This window comes from Anolis carolinensis, chromosome 2, assembly GCF_035594765.1.
Source record: "Anolis carolinensis isolate JA03-04 chromosome 2, rAnoCar3.1.pri, whole genome shotgun sequence".
Taxonomy (NCBI): domain Eukaryota; kingdom Metazoa; phylum Chordata; class Lepidosauria; order Squamata; family Dactyloidae; genus Anolis; species Anolis carolinensis.
This window is the reverse complement of record NC_085842.1, coordinates 98,469,280-98,490,137: the sequence shown is the minus strand read 5'-3', so window position 1 is coordinate 98,490,137 and position 20,858 is coordinate 98,469,280. Positions and strand designations below refer to the sequence as shown.

Sequence of the window (20,858 nt, the reverse complement as noted above, 5' to 3'; positions counted from 1 at the left end):
AGCTGGAAAATCAAAAGCCTTTCCTTTTAGAATTCCATAGAATACTGGCATGGAAGTTAAAATGGAATCATACCCATTATAGTATGGTATGAAAGGGGCCTAGGATTCCAAGCAGGTCTAGAAAAAACGGAACATGTGGAGAGATACTGCCAATCAGTGTAAATAGTACTGGGCTAGTTGGATTAATGGTCGGTTTGGTGTGAAACAACATGCCATATTCTAACAACCCTGTTGTTTTTACCAAGAGTAAGAAGCTTTGGCAGCCCTGGAAGCCAATTCTGACTCCTAGAGACTACACCTTTGCTCAAAAGGAGTTTTCTAGTGTTCCCTCCACCAGACCAGGCATTTCATTTCCATTTCAACAAACTCTTTTTTAAAAGGCCTAAAGACTTGCAACTACATTAAACAATTGCTTCTTGTAGCTGCAAATCTTCATTTTGGGAGGAGAAGGGGTTTGTTCTTTAGAGAGCCCAGGATTACAAAGCGCCATGTGAGCTCATGTTGCCTAACCCTGGTTTACATACTTGCCCATTGAAGAAGAAGAAAAGAGTGCCTGATTTTTCTAAGGTTTGTAGACTCCCATTCAAATAGTTAACGTCTCTTTGAATGGGAAACATTGCCATTTATGAAATGTGAGATCATCAGAACTGCCTTGCTGGACCAGACTGCTGGCCCTTCCTATACATAACATCTCCCATGCCACCAATCCGGTTTCTGCACACAGCCCATGTTGGTTATTCCGTATTTTTCAGTTAATATTTGACACTCTACTTTTGAATATGGTTTTATTTTGCTGTCATGACTAACAACTATTAGTAGACTGATCCACTTGCATTTGCCTAATCGCCTTCCAAAGCAAGTACTACTAAGCTAGTAGTCATCACCACCTTTGTAGCAATTAATTCCACAAATTAATTATACACTGCATGAACAAATCCTGGAAGCAACTGCTGCCAGAGTGTAACAACAGTAGGATTCTGTTTAACTGTTTCGGGCCTAATCATATGTATGCACTATTCCCATGTTCTGTTGTCAAACATAAACTCTTGTATAGAAGCATCTTGTGCTAACTCTCCTATATCATAAAATGAAATATAAGCACATATGAGATACCTATAGCTTTCCTGAGATTGCAATGAAAGAGCACCCATATGGTGGAGAAAGCTCCACAAGAGCAGCAGCTTCTTTTCATGTCCAATGTGAGTCATTGTGCGTATGTCAGTGGCTAAGTAAATAGATGGTTAATCATTTCTCTCTACATGTCCATGACAGCTGGTAACTCCCATGTCAATGAGGTACTGAATTCACTCTGGGATTTAATCTGAACTTTAAAGGTGTCCAAGGGGCTGAATCTATTTTGAAGACAGGCTTCAGCTCATTGAATAGTTCTGTCAAGTTTAGACTAAAATGCTGAGTGGATATACCACTAGTTACATGAAACCCACTTGCCCTATACTGCTACAGGTACATGGGCAGCTATGTAAACACTGCTCAGTTTTCAAGATTTGCCTGTTTATGTAGTCCATGTAATACTTGTGGACCTTTTACTCATGCCCCTGCTTATATTCACAAGTTGTTTGGCATTATACATATTTAGGATGAAATGTTCACACTGTTCAAGATCAGTATTCTATTTCAGATAAAAATAACCATCCCAAGTCTTCTGCACCACCACCCACATGCAATGAAGTTACCTGGAGGGGGAAGCTGCAGACTTAAAGGAAAGCAGAACCCAAAGACATTTTCTCCAGAGCAGAAAAGTTACATAAATGAAGACATATTTATGGTCAGCAAACACAAAGCAACTCCTCTTCCTCAGAAGTTATGTCTGAACACCTTTAGTACTTGGAGTGCTATTGGTTTGATCTTTGACGACAAGCTATTCCATATAAGTGCTTTCCCCTTAGTTCCTGAATTGCCTGAAAAGGACACCTTCTCTGCATTGTATCTCATCGTAACATGCAAGGGTGCATTGATCACCATGCCAAGTGGTTACATGTTGCAATGAAGAACCAATAGGAAGGTCCTGTCCCTACAACCTGCCAAGCAGACACTCACAAGAAATAATAGGTACTGCATAGTTTCCCAGCATAAATGTGCACCAGAGGGTGGTAACAAAAGTTTGATGAAAAAGAATTGGAATAGAGTTGGTTCTGTCCAACTGATATTATCCCACTCAACTAAGCACTGAATGTTGATGGGGGGAACGAGACCAGCTTCTTGGGTCTTTGCTCCTTTCCCTCCCTACTTGCACATCCTTTATATGCAGGATGTCCCAGGTTCAATCCTTGGTATTTTGAGGTAGGGTAACATAGTCTCCTGCCAGTCGTCAACAGTCCTGGGATAGATAGGTCAAGGGTCCAACTCAGTATAGGGCAGCTATCATATAATACTGAGTGCCTATGATAAGCTGCACCTCTTTAAGGCTGCGTTTGGCAACATACAAACACACTCACACACAAACATCAGATGCGATTTGACATCATCCGCGTGTTCAGTTTCCTGAAGAAAGAGCGCAGCTTGCAGATCTTGCACTTTTTCTTCCGCTTCTTGTGTTTCACTTTCCCATGTCCTGGCTCCCACACATCTTCCTCACCTGTTGCCCAAGGTCCCCAGGCACCCCCATTGAAGTCCGGGTGAGCTCGAGGGTTTTCTGCTGGATACCTGACAGGGATAGCGGTCTGGTTGTAGCGAACCAGCCTGAGGAGGAGAGCCCGGACAACATCAGGACGCTGCTCTGAAAGGTCATAGCGCTCATAGGGATCAGCAGTAATGTTGAAAAGCCAGACGGATTTCCGCATGCCACCTGTCATGCGCTCCAGGTTCCACCAGCTTCCAGGGAAGGTGGCTAGAGTCTGTGGTGGGATCCAGTCACTGTAACCTGGGTCTCCAGTCAAAAGCTTCCAGTCCCCTACCCGTACAGAGGCCTGAACTGCCGTGTTCCAGATGCCAAACCCACTTTCTAAAGAGCCATATTTGGCATGGTTATAAAGGGGATCAATGTTATGCAGGATTTCAGTCCGTGGAGATTCTTTTCCCTCACTAATGGCTGGCCATACATTGTAACCATCCAAATCATCTGCTTCAGACACATTGCCCTGAGCCAGGGTCACTAGAGTTGGGTACCAATCTGTTATGTGAATAAGTGCCCTGCTAATTCTCCGTTTGTGTTTAATCAGTGGGCTATGGACAAACCCAATGCCACGGACTCCTCCTTCCCAGTAGGTCCCTTTGCGGCCTCGCAGAGGCCAGTTGCTCCCCCCAGAGAAGGTTTGTCCACCATTGTCTGTGGAGAACACAATCACACTGTTGTCATAGTACCCATATTTCTTCAGGGCCCAGGTGATGTTCTTCACAGCTTCATCCATGCACGTGACCATGGCTGCGTATTTGCGTCGTGCTACATTCCCCATGGAGCGATAGCGATAGATATACTCTTTTGGTGACTGTAATGGAGTATGTACAGCTTGGAATGCTATATAGATAAATATAGGTTCCTTGGGATTGTGGGCTGCCAGAATTTTGTTGACGCGCTGAGCATAAAGGAAGGTAGAATATTTGCCACTCTGCTCCCAGGCCACATTTTCCCCATCATGAAGATCATAGCCACATACTCCAGGCCCATCGCAGTTGTCATAGGTATAATAATCCACATTGCCAGTCAGTGAGCCCAAGAAGGTGTCAAACCCCCTGCGGGTCGGCAGGCATTCTTTTCGATAGAACCCTAAGTGCCACTTCCCTACCATGTGCGTAGAGTAGCCCGCTTCCTGTAGCTTCTGGGGAAGTGTGACTTGGTTAAAGGGCAGACAGTTTGGCTGCTGAGGACGGATGATGGAGTGCTGAAGACCTGTATGGATTTGGTACCTAGTAAGAGAAGAAGGAAGGCAGAAAGAGCATCATGAGTTGTAATAACATACAAATGATATTTTAGCATGATTTTAGAAGAAGTGCTCCCACAAGTGGCGAACTAATAACACCACAAGTAACAAAAATAATACATTTAGATTTCACCTTTTTTCCAGTGCTGTAACTCTAATCTACTTACAGAAATCTGAACAGATTCAGTTGACAGCTATGTGTATTTCTCAGAGCACATTATTTTCCTCGCCTTTTTATCTTGCATTTGAAATACTTTGTTTTGTAATAGCTCATTGAAAGACAAACATAAACCTAATGTGCAAGTCTGATTACTGAGACATGAATTTCTAAGGAAATCCTACCTATATGTTCAAGATTCAGTCTAAAAGCAAACAATAATATGATTTCCCTATCTGCAGGAAACAGGAACACAAAACAACAACAGACCCTATTTAAATGAATGACCTCTGCTGGAATTTACCATAGAGTTGCCCTGGAGGTCCTAGAAAATTCCTAGAGAGGTATCCTCTAGCAATTTTCTAGGTCCTCCAAGATGTCTCTATTAATAATGTTCCATAGAAATATAGCTTAGAATCACCCAGTAGACCTTAAAAAGTTCTAGAGATGGTATGTTTTGGGTTGTGGTGAGTTTTTCGGGCTGTATGGCCATGTTCCAGAAGCATTCTTTCCTGATGTTTCACCCACATCTATGGCAGGCATCCTCAGAGGTTGTGAGGCACGTTGGAGACTAGGCAAGGGAGGTTTATATATCTATGATAGGTCCAGGGTGGGAGAAAGAACTCTTGTCTGTTGGAGGCAGGTGTGACTGTTGTAACTAATCACCTTGATTAGCATTTGGTGGCCCTGTGGCTTATAAGACCTGGCCTCTTCCTGCCTGGGAGAAAATTTTTGTTGGGAGGTGTTAGCTGTACCTAATTGTTTCATGTCTGGAATTCCTGTTTTCAGAGTGTTGTTCTTTATTTACTGTTCTGATTTTAGAGGGTTTTTTAAAATACTGGTAGCCAGATTTTGTTCATTTTCATGGTTTTCTCCTTTCTGTTGAAATTATCCACATGCTGGTGGATTTCAGTTGCTTCTCTGTGTAGTCTGACGTGGTAGTTGTTAAAGTGGTCCAGCATTTCTGTGTTCTCAAATAATATGCTGTGTCCAGGTTAGTTCATCAAGTGCTCTGCCATGGCTAACCCCGCTGGTTAAAGTAGTCTACAGTGCCTTTCATGTTCCTTGATTTGTGCTTGGGCTCTACTTTTGGTGGTCCCTATGTAGACTTGTCCACAGCTGCATGGTATATGGATTCTCTCACCTCAGTAGGAGTCTACCATCAGAAAGAGATAGGGGTTTTTTTCATGTCAGGAGCCACTTGAGAAACTGCAAGTCGCTTCTGGTTTGTGGGATTTGGCCATCTGCAAGGACGTTGCCCAGGGGACACCCGGATGTTTAATGTTTTACCATCCTTGTGGGAGGCTTCTCTCATGTCTCCGCATGGGGAGCTGGCTGACAGAGAGAGATCACCCTCTCTCCTTGGATTCGAACTGCCGATCTGTTTGTCAGTAGTCCTGCCAGCACAAGGGTTTAACCCACTGCACCACTGGGGGCTCCTTAGAGATAGGTGAAATCACAGGTATCAAACCCTTGGGTAAGAGAGTCATGTTTTAATAAAAATATATATAATGAAAGACATATGCATGTTCATTGTTCATTTTTCAGCTGCGCCACAAGTCTGCAGCAATTACTAGGCAGGCATGCTTTCCTACTTTTCCATTTGCTCTCATATCCTGCCCTCAATTCCAGTTGCCTTCATCTTTATCTCCCTTTAAGAAAATTTAGTAATGTGTTGAGATACTTTAGCTTAGATGTGAAGCATTTGGTTACTTTCCCTGAGCCAGTAGTTGTAAAGGCAACCGGAAAAATGATGGAACAAGCAGGAAGGAAATCTGATGTGTTTTACATACAGATTCACAGAACAAAAGAACAAACCATTAATTCATCTTTAGATGGTATATGTCTCAGCAAGTGGCATAATCCTAACTATTTCTGGAAATCCATGGTGATCTCTCAAAAGGATGATAATGCGATTCCCACCATAAGATATTCACACTAGTATTATACCAATTTCCAGTATTTTTTATTAAAATATTTATATTGCACCCTGTATCGCAAAATCACAGTTTCAAAAGTATAGATAAAAGTTTTCCTAGATGTCTCCTGGGCAACAATTCAAGATCACCCTTAAAGGTCACATGATTAAGAACCACTCTTAATGTTAGAGTTAGAATAAATAAAAATGTTTTCAGCATGGCAATTTTTTTAAAGCCGGATATTGGTTTTCTGAGAGGTTTAGTTCAGGCTGCAAGCCAGGCAGAGCTGTACTCCTAACCCAATAAAGCACACTAGGACATTATAGTGCTCCTTCTGGCCAGTTACTGATGGTTGGGCAGCAGCTGCCAGAGAGATTATTCTAAGTCTAGAGTAAAATGCAGTGCAGACCACCACTGCCATCAGTCAAAAACAGGTAAATTGCATTGGACTGCTGGTGTTGTATATCACCTCAAGGACAGGTGGATAACAAATAACATCATTATTATTATTATTATTATTATTATTATTATTATTATTATTATTATTATTATTATTGCTCACTGGGAAACATAATGCCACTGAATTTGCCACCCTCACAGTTCACAGTTGCCTCCCGAATTCAACAACTATAGGATGAGCTCCCTCTGCTATGGATTGTTCAAGCCTAGGTAAAAGGGAAAGGTTTTCCCCTGACATTAAGTCTAGTTGTGTTCGACTCTGGGGGTTGGTGCTCATCTCCATTTCTAAGCTGAAGAGCCAACGTTCTCTATAGACACCTTCAAGGTCATGTGGCCGGCATGACTGCACCGAGTGCCATTACCTTCCCACTGGAGCAGTACCTATTGATCTACTCACATTTGCATGTTTTCAAACTCCTAGGTTGGCAGAAGCTGGGGCCAACAGTGGGAGCTCACCCCGCTCCCCAGATTTGAACCACCTACCTTTTGGTTAGCAAATTCAGCAGCTGAGCGATTTAACCCGCTGCGCCACCAGAATACAGAAAGAGAACAAGAGAACAAGAAGAGTCTGAACACACAGGAAGAAACGAGAAAATAAGAATGAGAGTTTGCTCGGGAGAGGAATCAAGCTGCAACACTTTTTTTAAAACTCGGAAGAATTGCAAACTTGGGCTGCATCAACAATACCCACTTAGTTTTAACAGCAGTAAGGCAATATAATAGACACCACTAAAATAGTCTTGAGGGCCACATATTGCCCACCCACTGATGTTGCAATTACCTAAAAGAAGACTTTATGCTCTTTCCAGTGTTGCCTGCACAGACAATGTGTTCAACTTGGCAATTATTTACTCAAGTGATATGAAGTAATCTTATTGTACGTAGTCTGTGTTGTCTGCACAGTCACACTTGCCAGATGCAGAAAGGATTTCCTGCTTTCCTGGGATTTCTGACTGTCCAACCTTCTGGAAACAGAACCACGTGGAAGAAGTGTACAAGCCCACTTTCTAGAATAAAATCCCTATGACTCACACAGTAAGTCTGTTCTGTTCACTCTGTCAGCAAGACTGGGCATATCATCTGTTCTCCAGTCCTGAAAGTCCTTTCCTTTTTCAGGAAAGGCAACCCTTGGCTCTGGGTGTCAGGAGTTTCCCGCTCCCCTTGGCCTGAATGATATATTCTGGGAAGAGTGTTGTGTTACTTTTCTCTCCCCCCCCCCCCACCCACCCCACTCCCCGTACAGTAACTGGAAAGCACTTGGATTATGAATTTTGGGAGGTTCCTTTACTTTTTAGCTCTTTTGCCCCTGGGAATTTAGCATTTCATACATCTTGAGGAAACTGGTCAAAGCAGAAATCCCACACAAACTGTTTTATTACAATTCAAGAAGTTTTAGGATTGGGCTGCATGGATGTGCTTGGCACATATGAATGAACATAGGACGGTAGGATACGGGAAGGCATCTGTGATGTGCAGTTTAGAGAAGGGTATGTGTGACCTTTGGCAAGTCACAAACTCTCATGCTCAGGCAATGATTGATGAAGGCAATGGCAACCCTCTTTGGAATTGATCTTGCCAAGGAAACTATGTGATAAGGTTTACTATGGATGGGAAAAGACTCAAAAGCACACAATGGCAACAAAGATTTGGAATTCTCAGCCAGAGTGCTTTTCTGGCATCTCTGACCAATCTACAAATCCTAGGATTCCAGGGATAATGGGATGATAGCACAATCGCTGTGTGGTATGGCTGGACCTTGGAGGGGCTGGTCCAACACAAGACACAATATCTGGGTGGATGGATTGAGGCCTGTAGAAATTTAAGCACTTTAAAGATTTTGATGCCCCCATATATATCTACCGTTCATACTGATGGACAAGTTAGTTGCAGGCATAAAGTCAGAGGTTGGTTTTGGAGCCAAAATTATTTACTTTGATATAACCCTTAGATACGTCAAGGATCAGAACTCCTGGTGGCGCAGCAGGTTAAACCACTCGGCTCCTGAACTTGCTGACTGAAAGGTCAGTGGTTTAAATCCCAGGAGCTGGGTGAGCTCCCACTGTTAGCCTCAGCTTCTGCCAACCTAGCAGTTCAAAAACATGCAAATATGAGATCTATAGGTACCACTCCAGCAGGAAGGTAATGGCACTTGGTGCAGTCATGCCCGTCACATGACCTTGGAGGTGTCTATGGACAATGCCGGCTCTTCTGCTTAGAAATGGAGATGAGCACCAACCCCCAGAGTTGGACATGACTAGACAATGTCAGGGGAAAACTTTTGCCTTTACTAAGAAGGTACATTGCTCACACTGACCCATGGATAAGTAGAGTCAGGCTTTGGGGGTTGGTTTTAGGGCTGCAATTCCTTGACCTATTCATGAGTAGAGAAGGTAATTGAACATATAAACAAAAAGAAACTGCCAAAGAAAGTTCCTTTTTTGGAAATCAATACTTACAGTAAAAGAAAAACAGCCTTTACTCTTCTCTCCTCCCTCCTCGTTCATATTTGAAAAGTTTCCCCTTACTTTTTCTGGTTACCAAGTCCCTTGTGGTGGGACTTCTTGGCCATTTTGCATCCCTTCTTGGCCATTTTGCATCCTATGGTCCCTGAGAAACCTAGGGGTGGGAGATAGGTCTCTGGTGCCCCCCTTTCCTGCTGCCCTTGCCCGGCAGGTGCTTCTTTGGCTCCGGGGTCCCTCCTGCCTTGCTTGGAAAGGGCTCTCCCCGCTTCAGGCTCCCGCTCTTGGAAGGGGCAGGTGGATCCCGTGGGATCCCTTTGGGCGCCAAATGCTGATAACCTGGGAGCCCCCCCCCCCCTCTTTCTCCCTCCAGATCCCGGGTCACACACATCCGGCGGGTTCTCCTGACCTGCCGGTGATGAGCTGGCTCCTGGAGGGGGTGCAGATGGGCTGGATGTAATAGTTCTCCAGCTTGACTCCTTCGGCCGCCAGCCGGTCCAGCGTGGGCGTCTGGATGTCGGAGCCGTGGTAGCCCACGTCGTGGAAGCCCTGGTCGTCGGTCAGGATGAAGATGAGGTGCGGCGGGCGGGAGGGCGGGGGAGGAGCGGGGGCGGCCGGGCCCGAGGCCGCCGAGGGGCGTATGGGCTTCCCTCCGGGCTCCAGGGAGGCGCCGCCGGGCTTGACCCAGTCCCACGACAGGTAGCCCAGGCTGAGCAGGCTGAGCAGGGAGGCGCCGGTGAGGGCCGACACCGCCATGCTGGAGCCCGGGGGCCCCGCGCGGGCATCGAAGGGCAAGGCGGGGCGGGGGCCCGGGGGGCTGCTTTTCTGCCCCCTGCCTTGCCTTGCCTTGCCTGCCTTCCTCCGGGAAGGAACTTTCAGGGCGCCGCGTCCGCCCAAAAGCCCTGGCCGGGAGGGGACCAGGAGGGCCCGCCTGCCTTCCCAGCAGAGGAGGAGCACCCCAGGAACCCCCTGGGGGCGAGGGAGCAGCCTCGGCCTCTCAGGGCCCGGAGAGGAGGGGCGGGGAAATCGCGCCGCAGGACAGACAGGGAGCCGGAGCGGGCGCCCCAACTCCGGCCAAGTGTATTTTAAAGTCCTTCATGCGTTCAAAGGAAAAGGAACGGGTGGCCTGGCTGCCCCCCTTTGCTCTTGGGGTCTGGAGGGAGACCCTATCCGCCGACCCTTCGCTCTCCGTCCCAAATCTCGACAAGTTTCCCAAGCCCCTTCTTGCTTTCCCAACTTATACTCGCCCGGCGTTGGCGGTCCCTCCCTCCCTGCCGCGCTTCGTGGCCAATTGCGAAGGCAAGCCCTTGTCCCGCCGGGTTTATGGGGCGCCCGAAGACCCCCCCCCCCCCCACACACACACACACACACACAGCGCCCTCCCTCCTCCGCCTCTCCTCCTCCAGCCCGGGGAAGCGACCGAAGGGAAGCGCAGGAGCTCTTTCCCTCCCGTTTTCCACCAATGCACACTGAAAGAGGAAGGCGCCACAAGCCAACTCTGACCTGGCCGCCTTCCACCTAGAATCCTAGAATCCTAGAGTTGGAAGAGTTGGGCCATCCAGTCCAACCCCCTGCCAAGAAGCAGGAAATCGCATTCAAAGCACCCCTGACAGATGGCCATCCAGCCTGCTTAAAAGCCTCCAAAGAAGGAGCCTCCACCACACTCCAGGGCAGAGAGTTCCACTGCCGAACAGCTCTCACAGTGAGGAAGTTCTTCCTGATACTCAGACGGAATCTCCTTTCCTGTAGTTTGAAGCCATTGTTCCGCGTCCTAGTCTGCAGGGCAAAAGAAAACAAGCTTGCTCCCTCCTCCCTATGACTTCCCCTCACATATTTCTACATGGCTCTCATGTCTCCTCTCAGCCTTCCCTTCTGCAGGCTAAACATGACCAGCTCTTTCAGCCCCTCCTTGTAGGGCTTGTTTTCCAGACCCTTGATCATTGAAACCTTCCAGCTTGTCAACATCTCCCTTCAATTGCGGTGCCCAGAATTGGACACAGTATTCCAGGTGTGGTCTGACCAAGGCAGAATAGAGGGGCAGCATGACTTCCCTGGATCTAGACACCATACTCTGATGTCCTCACTGTGGAAGAACATGTGAGTGGAGAATAGGGCTCTACAGTCACCTACCTAGCCACCACCAAGACGCTACACTTGGAAGGCCATCATACTCGATCAGCGAGGGATCGCTTAATTGTAAGTCACTTCTGGTGTGAGAGAATCAGCTATCTACAAAGACTTGCCCAGGGGACGCCCCTATGTATGACCATCCTGTGGGGAGGCTTCTCTCATGTCCCTGGGTATTGCACCATCTGATATCCGTGGGGAAGTACCAGTAGCAGCCAGTAATGAAAGGACCAAGGCATTTACATCTCTGTACGGATATCAACCAGCATGCCAATGACTTAAATTAAGAAACAGCTCTCTAAGATCTATAAAGACCTCACAGGAACACCTCAGCAAGCAAGAGTACAAAAGTGACAGACTAAAACCCGGAACTTCAAAAAATGGGGCTACAAAGTGGAGTCCGCAACATGCAAGTGTGGAGAAGAGCAAAACACAGATCACTTACTACAATGCCGCTTGAGCCCTGCCACATGCACAATGACACCTCACAGCGACACCAGAGGCACTCCAAGTGACCAGCTTCTGGTCAAAGCAAATTTAGTATAATGCCAAGTTTTTGTCTATGTTTGTGGTTTTTCTATTCATTATAACGGTATTCTGACTTGATAAATAAATACATCTGCCACTGCCTCTGCCTGGAACTCCTACAAAGGATCTCCTGCAGTTGGTGTCTTCTTGCTTCTCCTTGACTGAAAAGCTACCCGTTTGACACCTACAGGTTCTGTCAGGGGTTCCCCGGGTGACACAGCAACACACCTTCTAAGGTGGTCCAATTTTTCATGGAGAGCTTAGTATAGGTTTCAGACATAAAGCCCTTGGGCCAAATCCGACCCATCACCTTATTTTATGTGGCCCACAAAGCTTTCAGTGCCAGGTCAACAAAGTTACATTTATACAGTCTTACAATTAGAACCGGACCTTTGGAGGCAACCCTAAGGCTAATGTAGCCCTAGATGAAAATGGGCTTGACACCCTTGGCTCCCTTTTAATCTATCACAGGCCAGCTGCTTCCTCTTCCTTTTCTCCATGTAGCCAGAAAATACAGTTTGATAATGCTTTTCTATATCCATCCCAAGCATTTACATGTAGAGCGCCCATTCTCATAAATGTTTGGGATCAGAAGAAGTGTGGAATTTCAGGGTTTTTCTTTCAGATTTTAGAATGCCTGTATTGCCATATGCTTCCATAATGAGGTATCTTAGGGGGGCCCAAGTCTAAATGGAACCTATAGTTTCAGTTGAGATTTCAGGAATGAAAAGGGCTTAGTTAGCCTAGTCCATATCCCTGGGTTCTCCCCGTTCTGAGTGATCCCCTGTTCTGCTGCAGGTTTCAGAAGAAACATGCTCAAATGCGGTGTCCTTCTGGGCACCCTGAATGGCACAGTCTTAAGGACCACCGTTCTGTAATGCTTTTTCTAGTCCTTCCCAGGAGTTGGTTCCAGAAGGTGGTGCTAGGGGAGAAACGTTTAATACAGACACCCATGACTTCTGAAGAGAGTGGAAAACAGTGGGCCTTTCATGACACCAATACATCAATCACCTCTGACTGCCTCTGTGTCTCTTTTTCATCATGCTCTATTGAGGCTGTGGGTCATCAGGACACCTTCTATTGGGATTCTTTGGAGGTCACTCTGCATAGTGTCCTCATAAAGATATGCTCTTCTTTTCCTTTTCACTCTTCACTACCAACAGAATGGTAGAAACTGGGAGGCTTTGGATACTCTAGAGGGAGAAAAAGAAACTAGTTTCTTCAGTGACTGCATAGTCCTGTCCCAAGAGCTTGTCAGAATTTTCCTCTCATCACCCTGTTCCTCAGTGTCTCAGAAATCCCGTTGTTGACATGGCTCCCTGGTTTCTAAAGTGGTCATTGTACTAGTATGGTGACCATAAACATCAATTTTAAAATTTGCAATGTTTTAAGTTCATGTTTTGGTTGAGAGCCTTCCATTCATTTCTGACTTAGATCGATCCTAAGAGAATTATGGATTTTCTAAGGCCAAGAATGTGTGACATGCATTTGCGATGGCCCAGCAGGAAATCAAACCCTGGTCTCCAGAGCCATAGTCCACCTCACAAACCACTGCACCATGTTTGCTCTCCACATTACGACACCAGAAATACTGAATAGGAAACCAACCACTGTTTTAAGTATACTATACCATAAGAAACTAGCTAGAGGTGGAAATCTGTCATTATTTTTGCATATTTGCTTATTGAATTCAAACATTTCTCCCCGTGGGGTAAGACTTTACTATTTTCAATTGATTTCAGTATTTGGGATAATTTTTTTTAAAAAATGTAAAGGTATTTTACATATAAAAATGTATTTTTCACTAAAACAATTGAAGTAGTGGGATATTGCTGCCACTGCTGAATCCTGTGTCTGTGTGTGTGTGTTTGTGTTTGTGTGTGTGTGTGTTTTGTTGTGCTGCTACTGAAAAACATGGTAATGTTTTCACTCCCACTTGGGGGCAAAAACTCTTACAGCAATTGACAACTTTGACAATGTGTCTTGACATATTGAGACAACCTTTCTTGTTGAAGATGAGAAAAACTGTGAAATAGTTCACTCTTCCTGCCAGATGCTGGTGCCGTAATCCTTCAAAGATGATGATCCATGAAATCAATCAGAGGCAACTAGTAGTTTTGATGTCAGCAAAGTGATGAATCTATACCAGTTTTCCCCATACATTAAACAGCCTGTACTATATGTCACCAAAAATAGGTTCGGCACCTTGAATAGCTACTTTAAGATCAGCTAAAGTTCAGACTGAATTCATTGGCCTAAACAATCACCTCCCAGTGCTTAAGACACAGTGGCTTCCTTTCTTTGGAAGTTCTCGTTCATATTGTCTTTGTTTGTTTGTTTGTTTGTTTGTTTGTTTAAAAAAATCCATGATCTTTGCAGGTGTTCATGTACTGCTTAATTATATCTGTACCATGCAGTCCAACAGAAGTACAGCATAAGTGTAGTCCCATAGCCTTTGCAAGGGCAAAGAGACTTCTCTTTCAAAGTTGGAAAGATAAACATGAATCAGCTATTATGTAATAGTCTGAAGATTTCTATAGATGAATCTGTAGCTAGCTTGTAGTCTTCCATTGTGGATGAACATTTTTTTGGACATACAGAAGACTATCACTGACTGCAATTCACTAAGGCAGTTATGATTGCATAACCTATAGTTACACATTCACAACTGATTTATATTACATATTTATGCTACATAGGATATGTAATGATCGTAAAAGTCCTCCATCCTCGTTAATTGGGCAGCAACTCTTGCAGTTGACAGAAATCTGTTCCCTGTCAATCGGAAAGCAGACAACTAATTCAGGCAATCTCTGGTGAGAAGAGAAATTGTGATAGGAACCTAGCTATGGATGTTGTACTAGAGATCGCAGACAGCGGTTGGATAGGTATTTTTCAAAACTGCTTTAGTTGTATATTCCTGCATGAGGGAGTTGTACTAGAATCAAGGGTCCTTAAGCAGAGGGCTGGTTTACAGCTCCTCAGACTGTTCGGGGGTCGGTCTATAGTTTGAAAAGAAACATGAACGAATTCCTATGCACATTGCACGTGTCTTATTTGTAGTTTAAAAACATGACAGAATAATACAATATTTAAAATGAAAAACAATTTTAATAAACACAAACTTACCAGCATTTCAATGGGAAGTATGGGCCTACTTTTGGCTGATGAGATAGTCAAGTCAATTAGGGTTGTTGTTGTTGTTGTTGTTGTTGTGGGCCTTCAAGTCGTTTCAGATACAGGGCAATCCTAAGTCTAAAGTTAGGGCGGGGCAGGTAAATGACCTTGGAGGACCACATCCAGCCCACAGGCCTTAGTTTGGGGACCCCTAGACTAGATGGTTCTTGTTGTCCCCACCAACTAAGGTTACATGATTCTATGAATTCAAGAAATATTTGTTCTATTCTCTAGAGCAGCATGGCAAGGGTGAGCAATGTTGGAGGTGAAGGTTATGAACCTTATGGCAGGCCCATCTGATCCATGCTATCACATTTGTTGCTACAGTATTAAATGTCTGTGGCTCAGCAGTGTTGAAACAAGGCATGCAAGAGCATTTGTTGAGAAGTCAACCCCTCTATCCCATCACTGTGGAGATCTAGGCTTATATCCCATCAGTGTCACCGACTGTATGGATTCCTCTCAGGCAATCCCAGCACTGCGGATAAACGCGTGTCTCTTTATCCTTAGCCTTACCAGTGTTCATTGCAAACACTTAGGCGAACTGACTAGGGCTTTGGGGAGTTGAATTCTAAAACATCTGGAAGGCTAACCACTGGTGGAGGACTTAGAACATGCCCTGGTCTCCCATTGGAGAGGAGCATTAACTATAAGTTTTTACTAAATATGTCAGTTCAATGCATTCAGAAAAGTATAGTTGCTATGTAATGTGGTGAAGCTGGAACAACTGTATGCTTGCTTTTTTTTATCTCCTGCCTTTCTTCCATTACAAGACTTTGATCCCTATATAAAATTTTGCCAAATTCTTAAATAAAAATCAAGTTGTGTTTGCAATATGGCTTCCAGAGAAGGAATATCGGCATAGAAAACTTTTATAAGCAGGAGGAATCTTGTTTTATGTTGATGCAAAATTATGCATGAAGAGTTGGTGTAGTAAGGGATGCAATGAGAACAATAGGGTTCAACTGTGCTTCTCATATGTTGCCATAATAATAATAATAATAATAATAATAATAATAATAATAATAATAACCACTGGAAAACTGAACTGTTTGTTGGAAATGAAAGCTATGGACTTGTCAACATCAGGAGAGGAATTTTCCAGGGAGATTCATTGTCCCCTCTGCTTTTCATTATTGCCATGATCCCTCTGTCAACAATCTTACAAAAAACAAATCTCGGCTACCAAACATCTAAGAATTCTCACAAAATTTCACATTTGATGTACATGGATGACCTGAAGCTGTATGGGAAAACGGAAACTGAAATCCAGTCTCTGACCAACACTGTCCGAATTTTTAGCACTGATATCAACATGGAGTTTGGTTTGGACAAATGTTCGACAGTGGCATTGAAGAAGGGAAAAATCATTGAAAGTGAGGGCATCAATATGCCCAATGGCCAAACAATAAAGTGTCACCAGCCAGAGGCCTATAAATATCTGGGCATACTACAGCTGGACAACATCAAGCATGAACATGTGAAACTGTGGTCAGCAAAGAATACACACAAAGGGTCAGAAAAATTCTCAAAAGCAAGCTCAATGGAGGCAACACCATCAAGGCCATAAACACCTGGGCCATACCTGTCATAAGATATACTGCTGGCATCATAAACTGGACACAGGTGGAACTGGACAATTTGGACAGAAAAACAAGAAAACTCATGACCATTCATCATTCACTGCACCCTCGCAGTGATGTTGACCGGCTATATCTGCCTAGAAGATCAGGGGGCAGAGGATTCTTACAAGTAAAACAAGCAGTCAAAGAAGAAGAACATGCCCTGGCATAATATGTCAAGCAAAGTGAAGAACCTGCTTTGATTGAAGTCAAAAATCAGAAACTCCTCAAAGCACAGCAGACAAAAAACCAGTACAAGAAAACCACACTACAAAATAGAGCTGACAGCTGGCACAACAAAACATTGCATGGGAAGTTCCTTGACAAAATTGAAGGAAAAGCTGATAAAGAGAAGACCTGGCTCTGGCTCACAAATGGGACCCTGAAGAAGGAGACAGAAGGCCTGATCCTTGCAGCCCAGGAGCAAGCCATCAGAACAAATGCAATTAAGGCCAAGATCGAAAAATCAGCTGATGACCCAAAGTGCAGACTCTGCAAGGAAACCGACGAAACCATTGATCATATCCTCAGCTGCTGTAAGAAAATTGCACAGACAGACTACAAACAGAGGCACAACTATGTGGCCCAAATGATTCATTGGAACTTATGCCTCAAGTACCACCTGCCAGCAGCAAAGAACTGGTGGGATCACAAACCTGCAAAAGTATTGGAAAATGAACACGCAAAGATACTGTGGGACTTCCGAATCCAGACTGACAAAGTTCTGGAACACAACACACCAGACATCACAGTTGTGGAAAAGAACAAGGTTTGGATCATTGATGTCGCCATCCCAGGTGACAGTCGCATTGATGAAAAACAACAGGAAAAACTCAGCCGCTACCAGGACCTCAAGATTGAACTTCAAAGACTTTGGCAGAAACCACTGCAGGTGATGGGCACACTGGGTGCCGTGCCAAAAGATCTCAGCCGGCATTTGGAAACAATAGACATTGACAAAATTACGATCTGCCAACTGCAAAAGACCACCCTACTGCACGCATCATCCGAAAATACATCACACAGTCCTAGACACTTGGGAAGTGTTCGACTTGTGATTTTGTGAAACAAAATCCAGCATAACTATCTTGTTTACTGTGTCATACAACGTTGTTGTGTCAATAATAATAACAACAACAACAACAACAACAACAACAACAACAACAACTTTTTATTGTATCTCACCACCATCTTCCCGAAGGGACTCGGGGTGGCTTACACAGGGATGAGCCCAACAACAACAACATAACTTATATAAAAACAATAGTTAAAACAGTAAAACAATAATTAAGACAGTAAACAATAAAATATAACTATCACATAACAATTATTAAAAACTTAGCATCAATTGCACGTACAACAGAAGGTGACTGGGCAAGGGAATGGTTCATTAAAGTGCTTAGACATATAGAGTGAGGGATAGTGATAAAGTGCAGTATGATTTTATAAACAGATTACATGTCTGGTGAGCGAATTCACTCAAAGGTTCTTCGGAATAGCCATGTTTTCAATTCTCGGCGGAATTGAAACATAACATAATCCAGCTTTGCATACCAATCTACATGGGGATCTATGATTGACTGAGCCATATACTCTCCTCTTGTACCTGAGTTTCTGAAAAGGTCCCAAAGCAGACCCACACAGACATTTGGTGCTTTGTGGGGAGCAGGCAGGACCACAGACTATGTGCCCATAGTCAGATGTAAAATGATAACGGCAGTGGTGATGTCTTTGTTTCATATTTGGTTATGGGAACAGAGAGAGACCCTTCTGTAATCCTTTTGTTTGGGGTGGCATTTCAGTAATGGAGATAAGAGGCATGAGGGAATACCAACTGCTGCAGCATCCCAAAAAGGGATATTCACATACATAAGAGAAATCTACGTGTGTGGATATGCTTAACATATGCGTGTGGTCTTTGTCCTTGTCTTCTCTGTGTCTCGTATACTCCACAATTCTATGCATGCTTAGAGGGGGGGAAAGCACAAGATCTTGCCCATGTAACCTATACATACACATATACTTACCTACTGTAATAGTTAAAAAAAAAAGGCTAACATATGCAAACCCACAACAGATGGTGGGTACAGCTTTCTGGCAGTTCAACCTGTTCTTGAACCCACATTTTTCATTAAGGAAAATCAAGCAGCTCAGCACTTTTCCACAAATACTTCAGAAATCTGTACTTAATCTTCCAATGTTTTCTTTCTCCTTTTTTGGAAATAATATATCATGCTTTATCTTCTCTGTTTACGACTAAGGAGTCTGAGTTCTTGCCGACATTGTGTTCTTTGCATATCCTAGGCCATATAAAGAATTTCTCCTTCAAACACTGTTTAACATTACTTGTCCCTGCCAATTCCAGTTCAGCTTTTCAGTACTTAACTGTCATGGAACCCAGTTACAGGGCTTTGGTAATTCAGCCCTGTAACTGGGAGTCATAACATAAACAATCCCAGGAGCACCTGGCAGAAGAAGATAGAATATGCCTGGGAACTTGGGGCCGAAAGTATAAACAATTATAATTGGTCTAGTGTGTGAAAATGGTAGTAATGTGATATTGGGGGTGGGACTTGATGATGATATTTACGTGTGGTGTTACGTAGCATCAAAAATTATAAAAATAGTTGTATGTAAACATTGGGTCATTCCTGACTTTTCCAAAGTCATGTGTTCTTCAATAAAGATTGGATTTGAGAGCAGCCATCTCTGATCTGCGTTCAGACTGATCCTTTGAAGTGAGCAGGACAATTAAGTCAGGAATCCAGTTCTCACCCTCCTGCAAATTTGCAGTGAAGTGATAATGAGCAGGGAAGGAGATCAAAGCCATGACGGAGCAAAGGGGCCTCCGCTGGGAGCTCTGCCGTTGGCAGAAGAGACATTGCAAGCCATAGCTTCCTCTACGGGGTACCCCAAGCCGGACGGCGTGACCCAGAGGATTCCCAGAGGGGGAAGAGGCGTTCCGGCGGCGGCAGAAACCAGTTGGGGATCTGGAGGAAGCATGCCGGAGACCGTGGCCCTGCGGTTATCCATCCTGGAAACTCATTTATCCAGGCTGTCGGATACCGTGGGGAGAATAGTGCCAATATTGGAAGAGAATCTCCAAAAAGAGCACATCCGATATGGCGCCGAGAGAGAGCCAAGCAAAGGAGGCGATTGGAGCCAGAGGGGACAGCGAGCTTCCACGCAGAGTCCCGCGGCGGCAAGGGACGAGGGAGACGAGGAATATTGGCAAGAGCTGGAGTTCCGGGACAGAATGGCGCGCGAAGTGGAGCGCCAGCAAGCTCTGGGAACTCTGAGGCCGCCAACCCCAACAGAGCTCCCAACCCCCCGAATGGGCGTCGGAGTAGAAAGGCCACTGGGGCCAGGGATCGGGTCCAGTGGATTTGCAGACGAAGGCGGAGAGGAGCGGGGGATCCAGGAAGAGGAGGAGGATGTGCCGTACGACGAGGAAAGGCGAGATGAGGGGGCTACAGCGAGGCCAGTATGCGGATGGGCGGAAGGGCCGACAGCGGCGGCAGACTTTCGGGAGCCGCGCAGAATGACCACCGGAGTGGGGCGCGGCGTGTTCCAAGGAGCCGCCCGAGGGAACCTGATGCAACCCTTCCCCATGCCTCCCAGACAGCATCAACGGGCCGCAGAATGGATGCCAAGAAGAGAAGATCTCAAACTGGAATACGGAGGGGAATCAGATGAACTGAACTTTTTTCTAATTAGCATCAGAGGATACATGGAAGACAATGCACACACATTCCCCTCCGAAGCAAGCAGGGTTCGAGCCATCGGCAACACACTAAAGCGAGGAGCAGCCAGCTGGTACGTGCAACTCCATGCCAGACACGACCCATGCCTGAGGTCAGTGCCCCGCTTCCTCGCCGCACTGGAAAACCGATTCAGAGACCGGCTAGAGCAATTGAGGGCTCGAGACCAGCTGAAAGGAATAAAGCAGAGGGACAAAACAGTGCCCGAGTACGCAGAGGAATTCCTACACCTCGCGGAAAGGGTACCAGAGTGGTCTGAAGTGACCAAAGTGGAGTTATTTAAAGAGGGACTACGCCCCGAGATTTTCAGCTGGGCAGCGCACAGAGATGACCCCGAAACGCTCCAGGGATGGATTCAACTAGCGGGGCGCGTTGAATCCACCCTGGCCCAAGTAAAGCGCTTCAGGAGCAGCAGCAGCCAGCAAAGACCGGTGGCGAGAGGTCGAGGAGAAACGAGGAAGCAGGAAAGACCTGGAGGGAGGCCGGGGATTCCCTCCAGAGGAGACGACAACAAACCTAAACCGGGATGCTTTGTATGTGGGAAGACGGGCCATCGAGCAGCAGAATGCTGGGCACGGAAGGGGGAGCCGCCAAAACCCTCAAAGCCCAAGCCAGCAACCGGGAGGCGTGCGGAGGAGGAGGTGCAAGCCCCAGAATCTTCAGAAAAATTGGTGAGTCGGGACAAACGCATGATAGTAGTGCCAATCTGCCTCTCGGGGCTAGAGAATCGGGCCACCTGCAAGGCATTTGTGGATTGTGGTTGTTCCAGGA

General features: G+C 45.3%; 1 protein-coding gene across 1 annotated transcript; it reads right to left on the bottom strand.

Moving 5' to 3' along the window:
- Positions 1–768: 768 nt before the first annotated feature.
- On the bottom strand, positions 769–10,129 carry arsi (arylsulfatase family member I). Its single transcript, XM_003217453.3, has 2 exons — positions 9,282–10,129; positions 769–3,864 (listed from the first exon to the last, which is right to left on the bottom strand). Exons 1-2 carry the CDS (start codon positions 9,626–9,628, stop codon positions 2,466–2,468), a joined length of 1,746 nt encoding a protein of 581 aa, XP_003217501.2. The 5' UTR covers positions 9,629–10,129; the 3' UTR covers positions 769–2,465.
- Between the last annotated feature and the right edge of the window lie 10,729 nt (positions 10,130–20,858).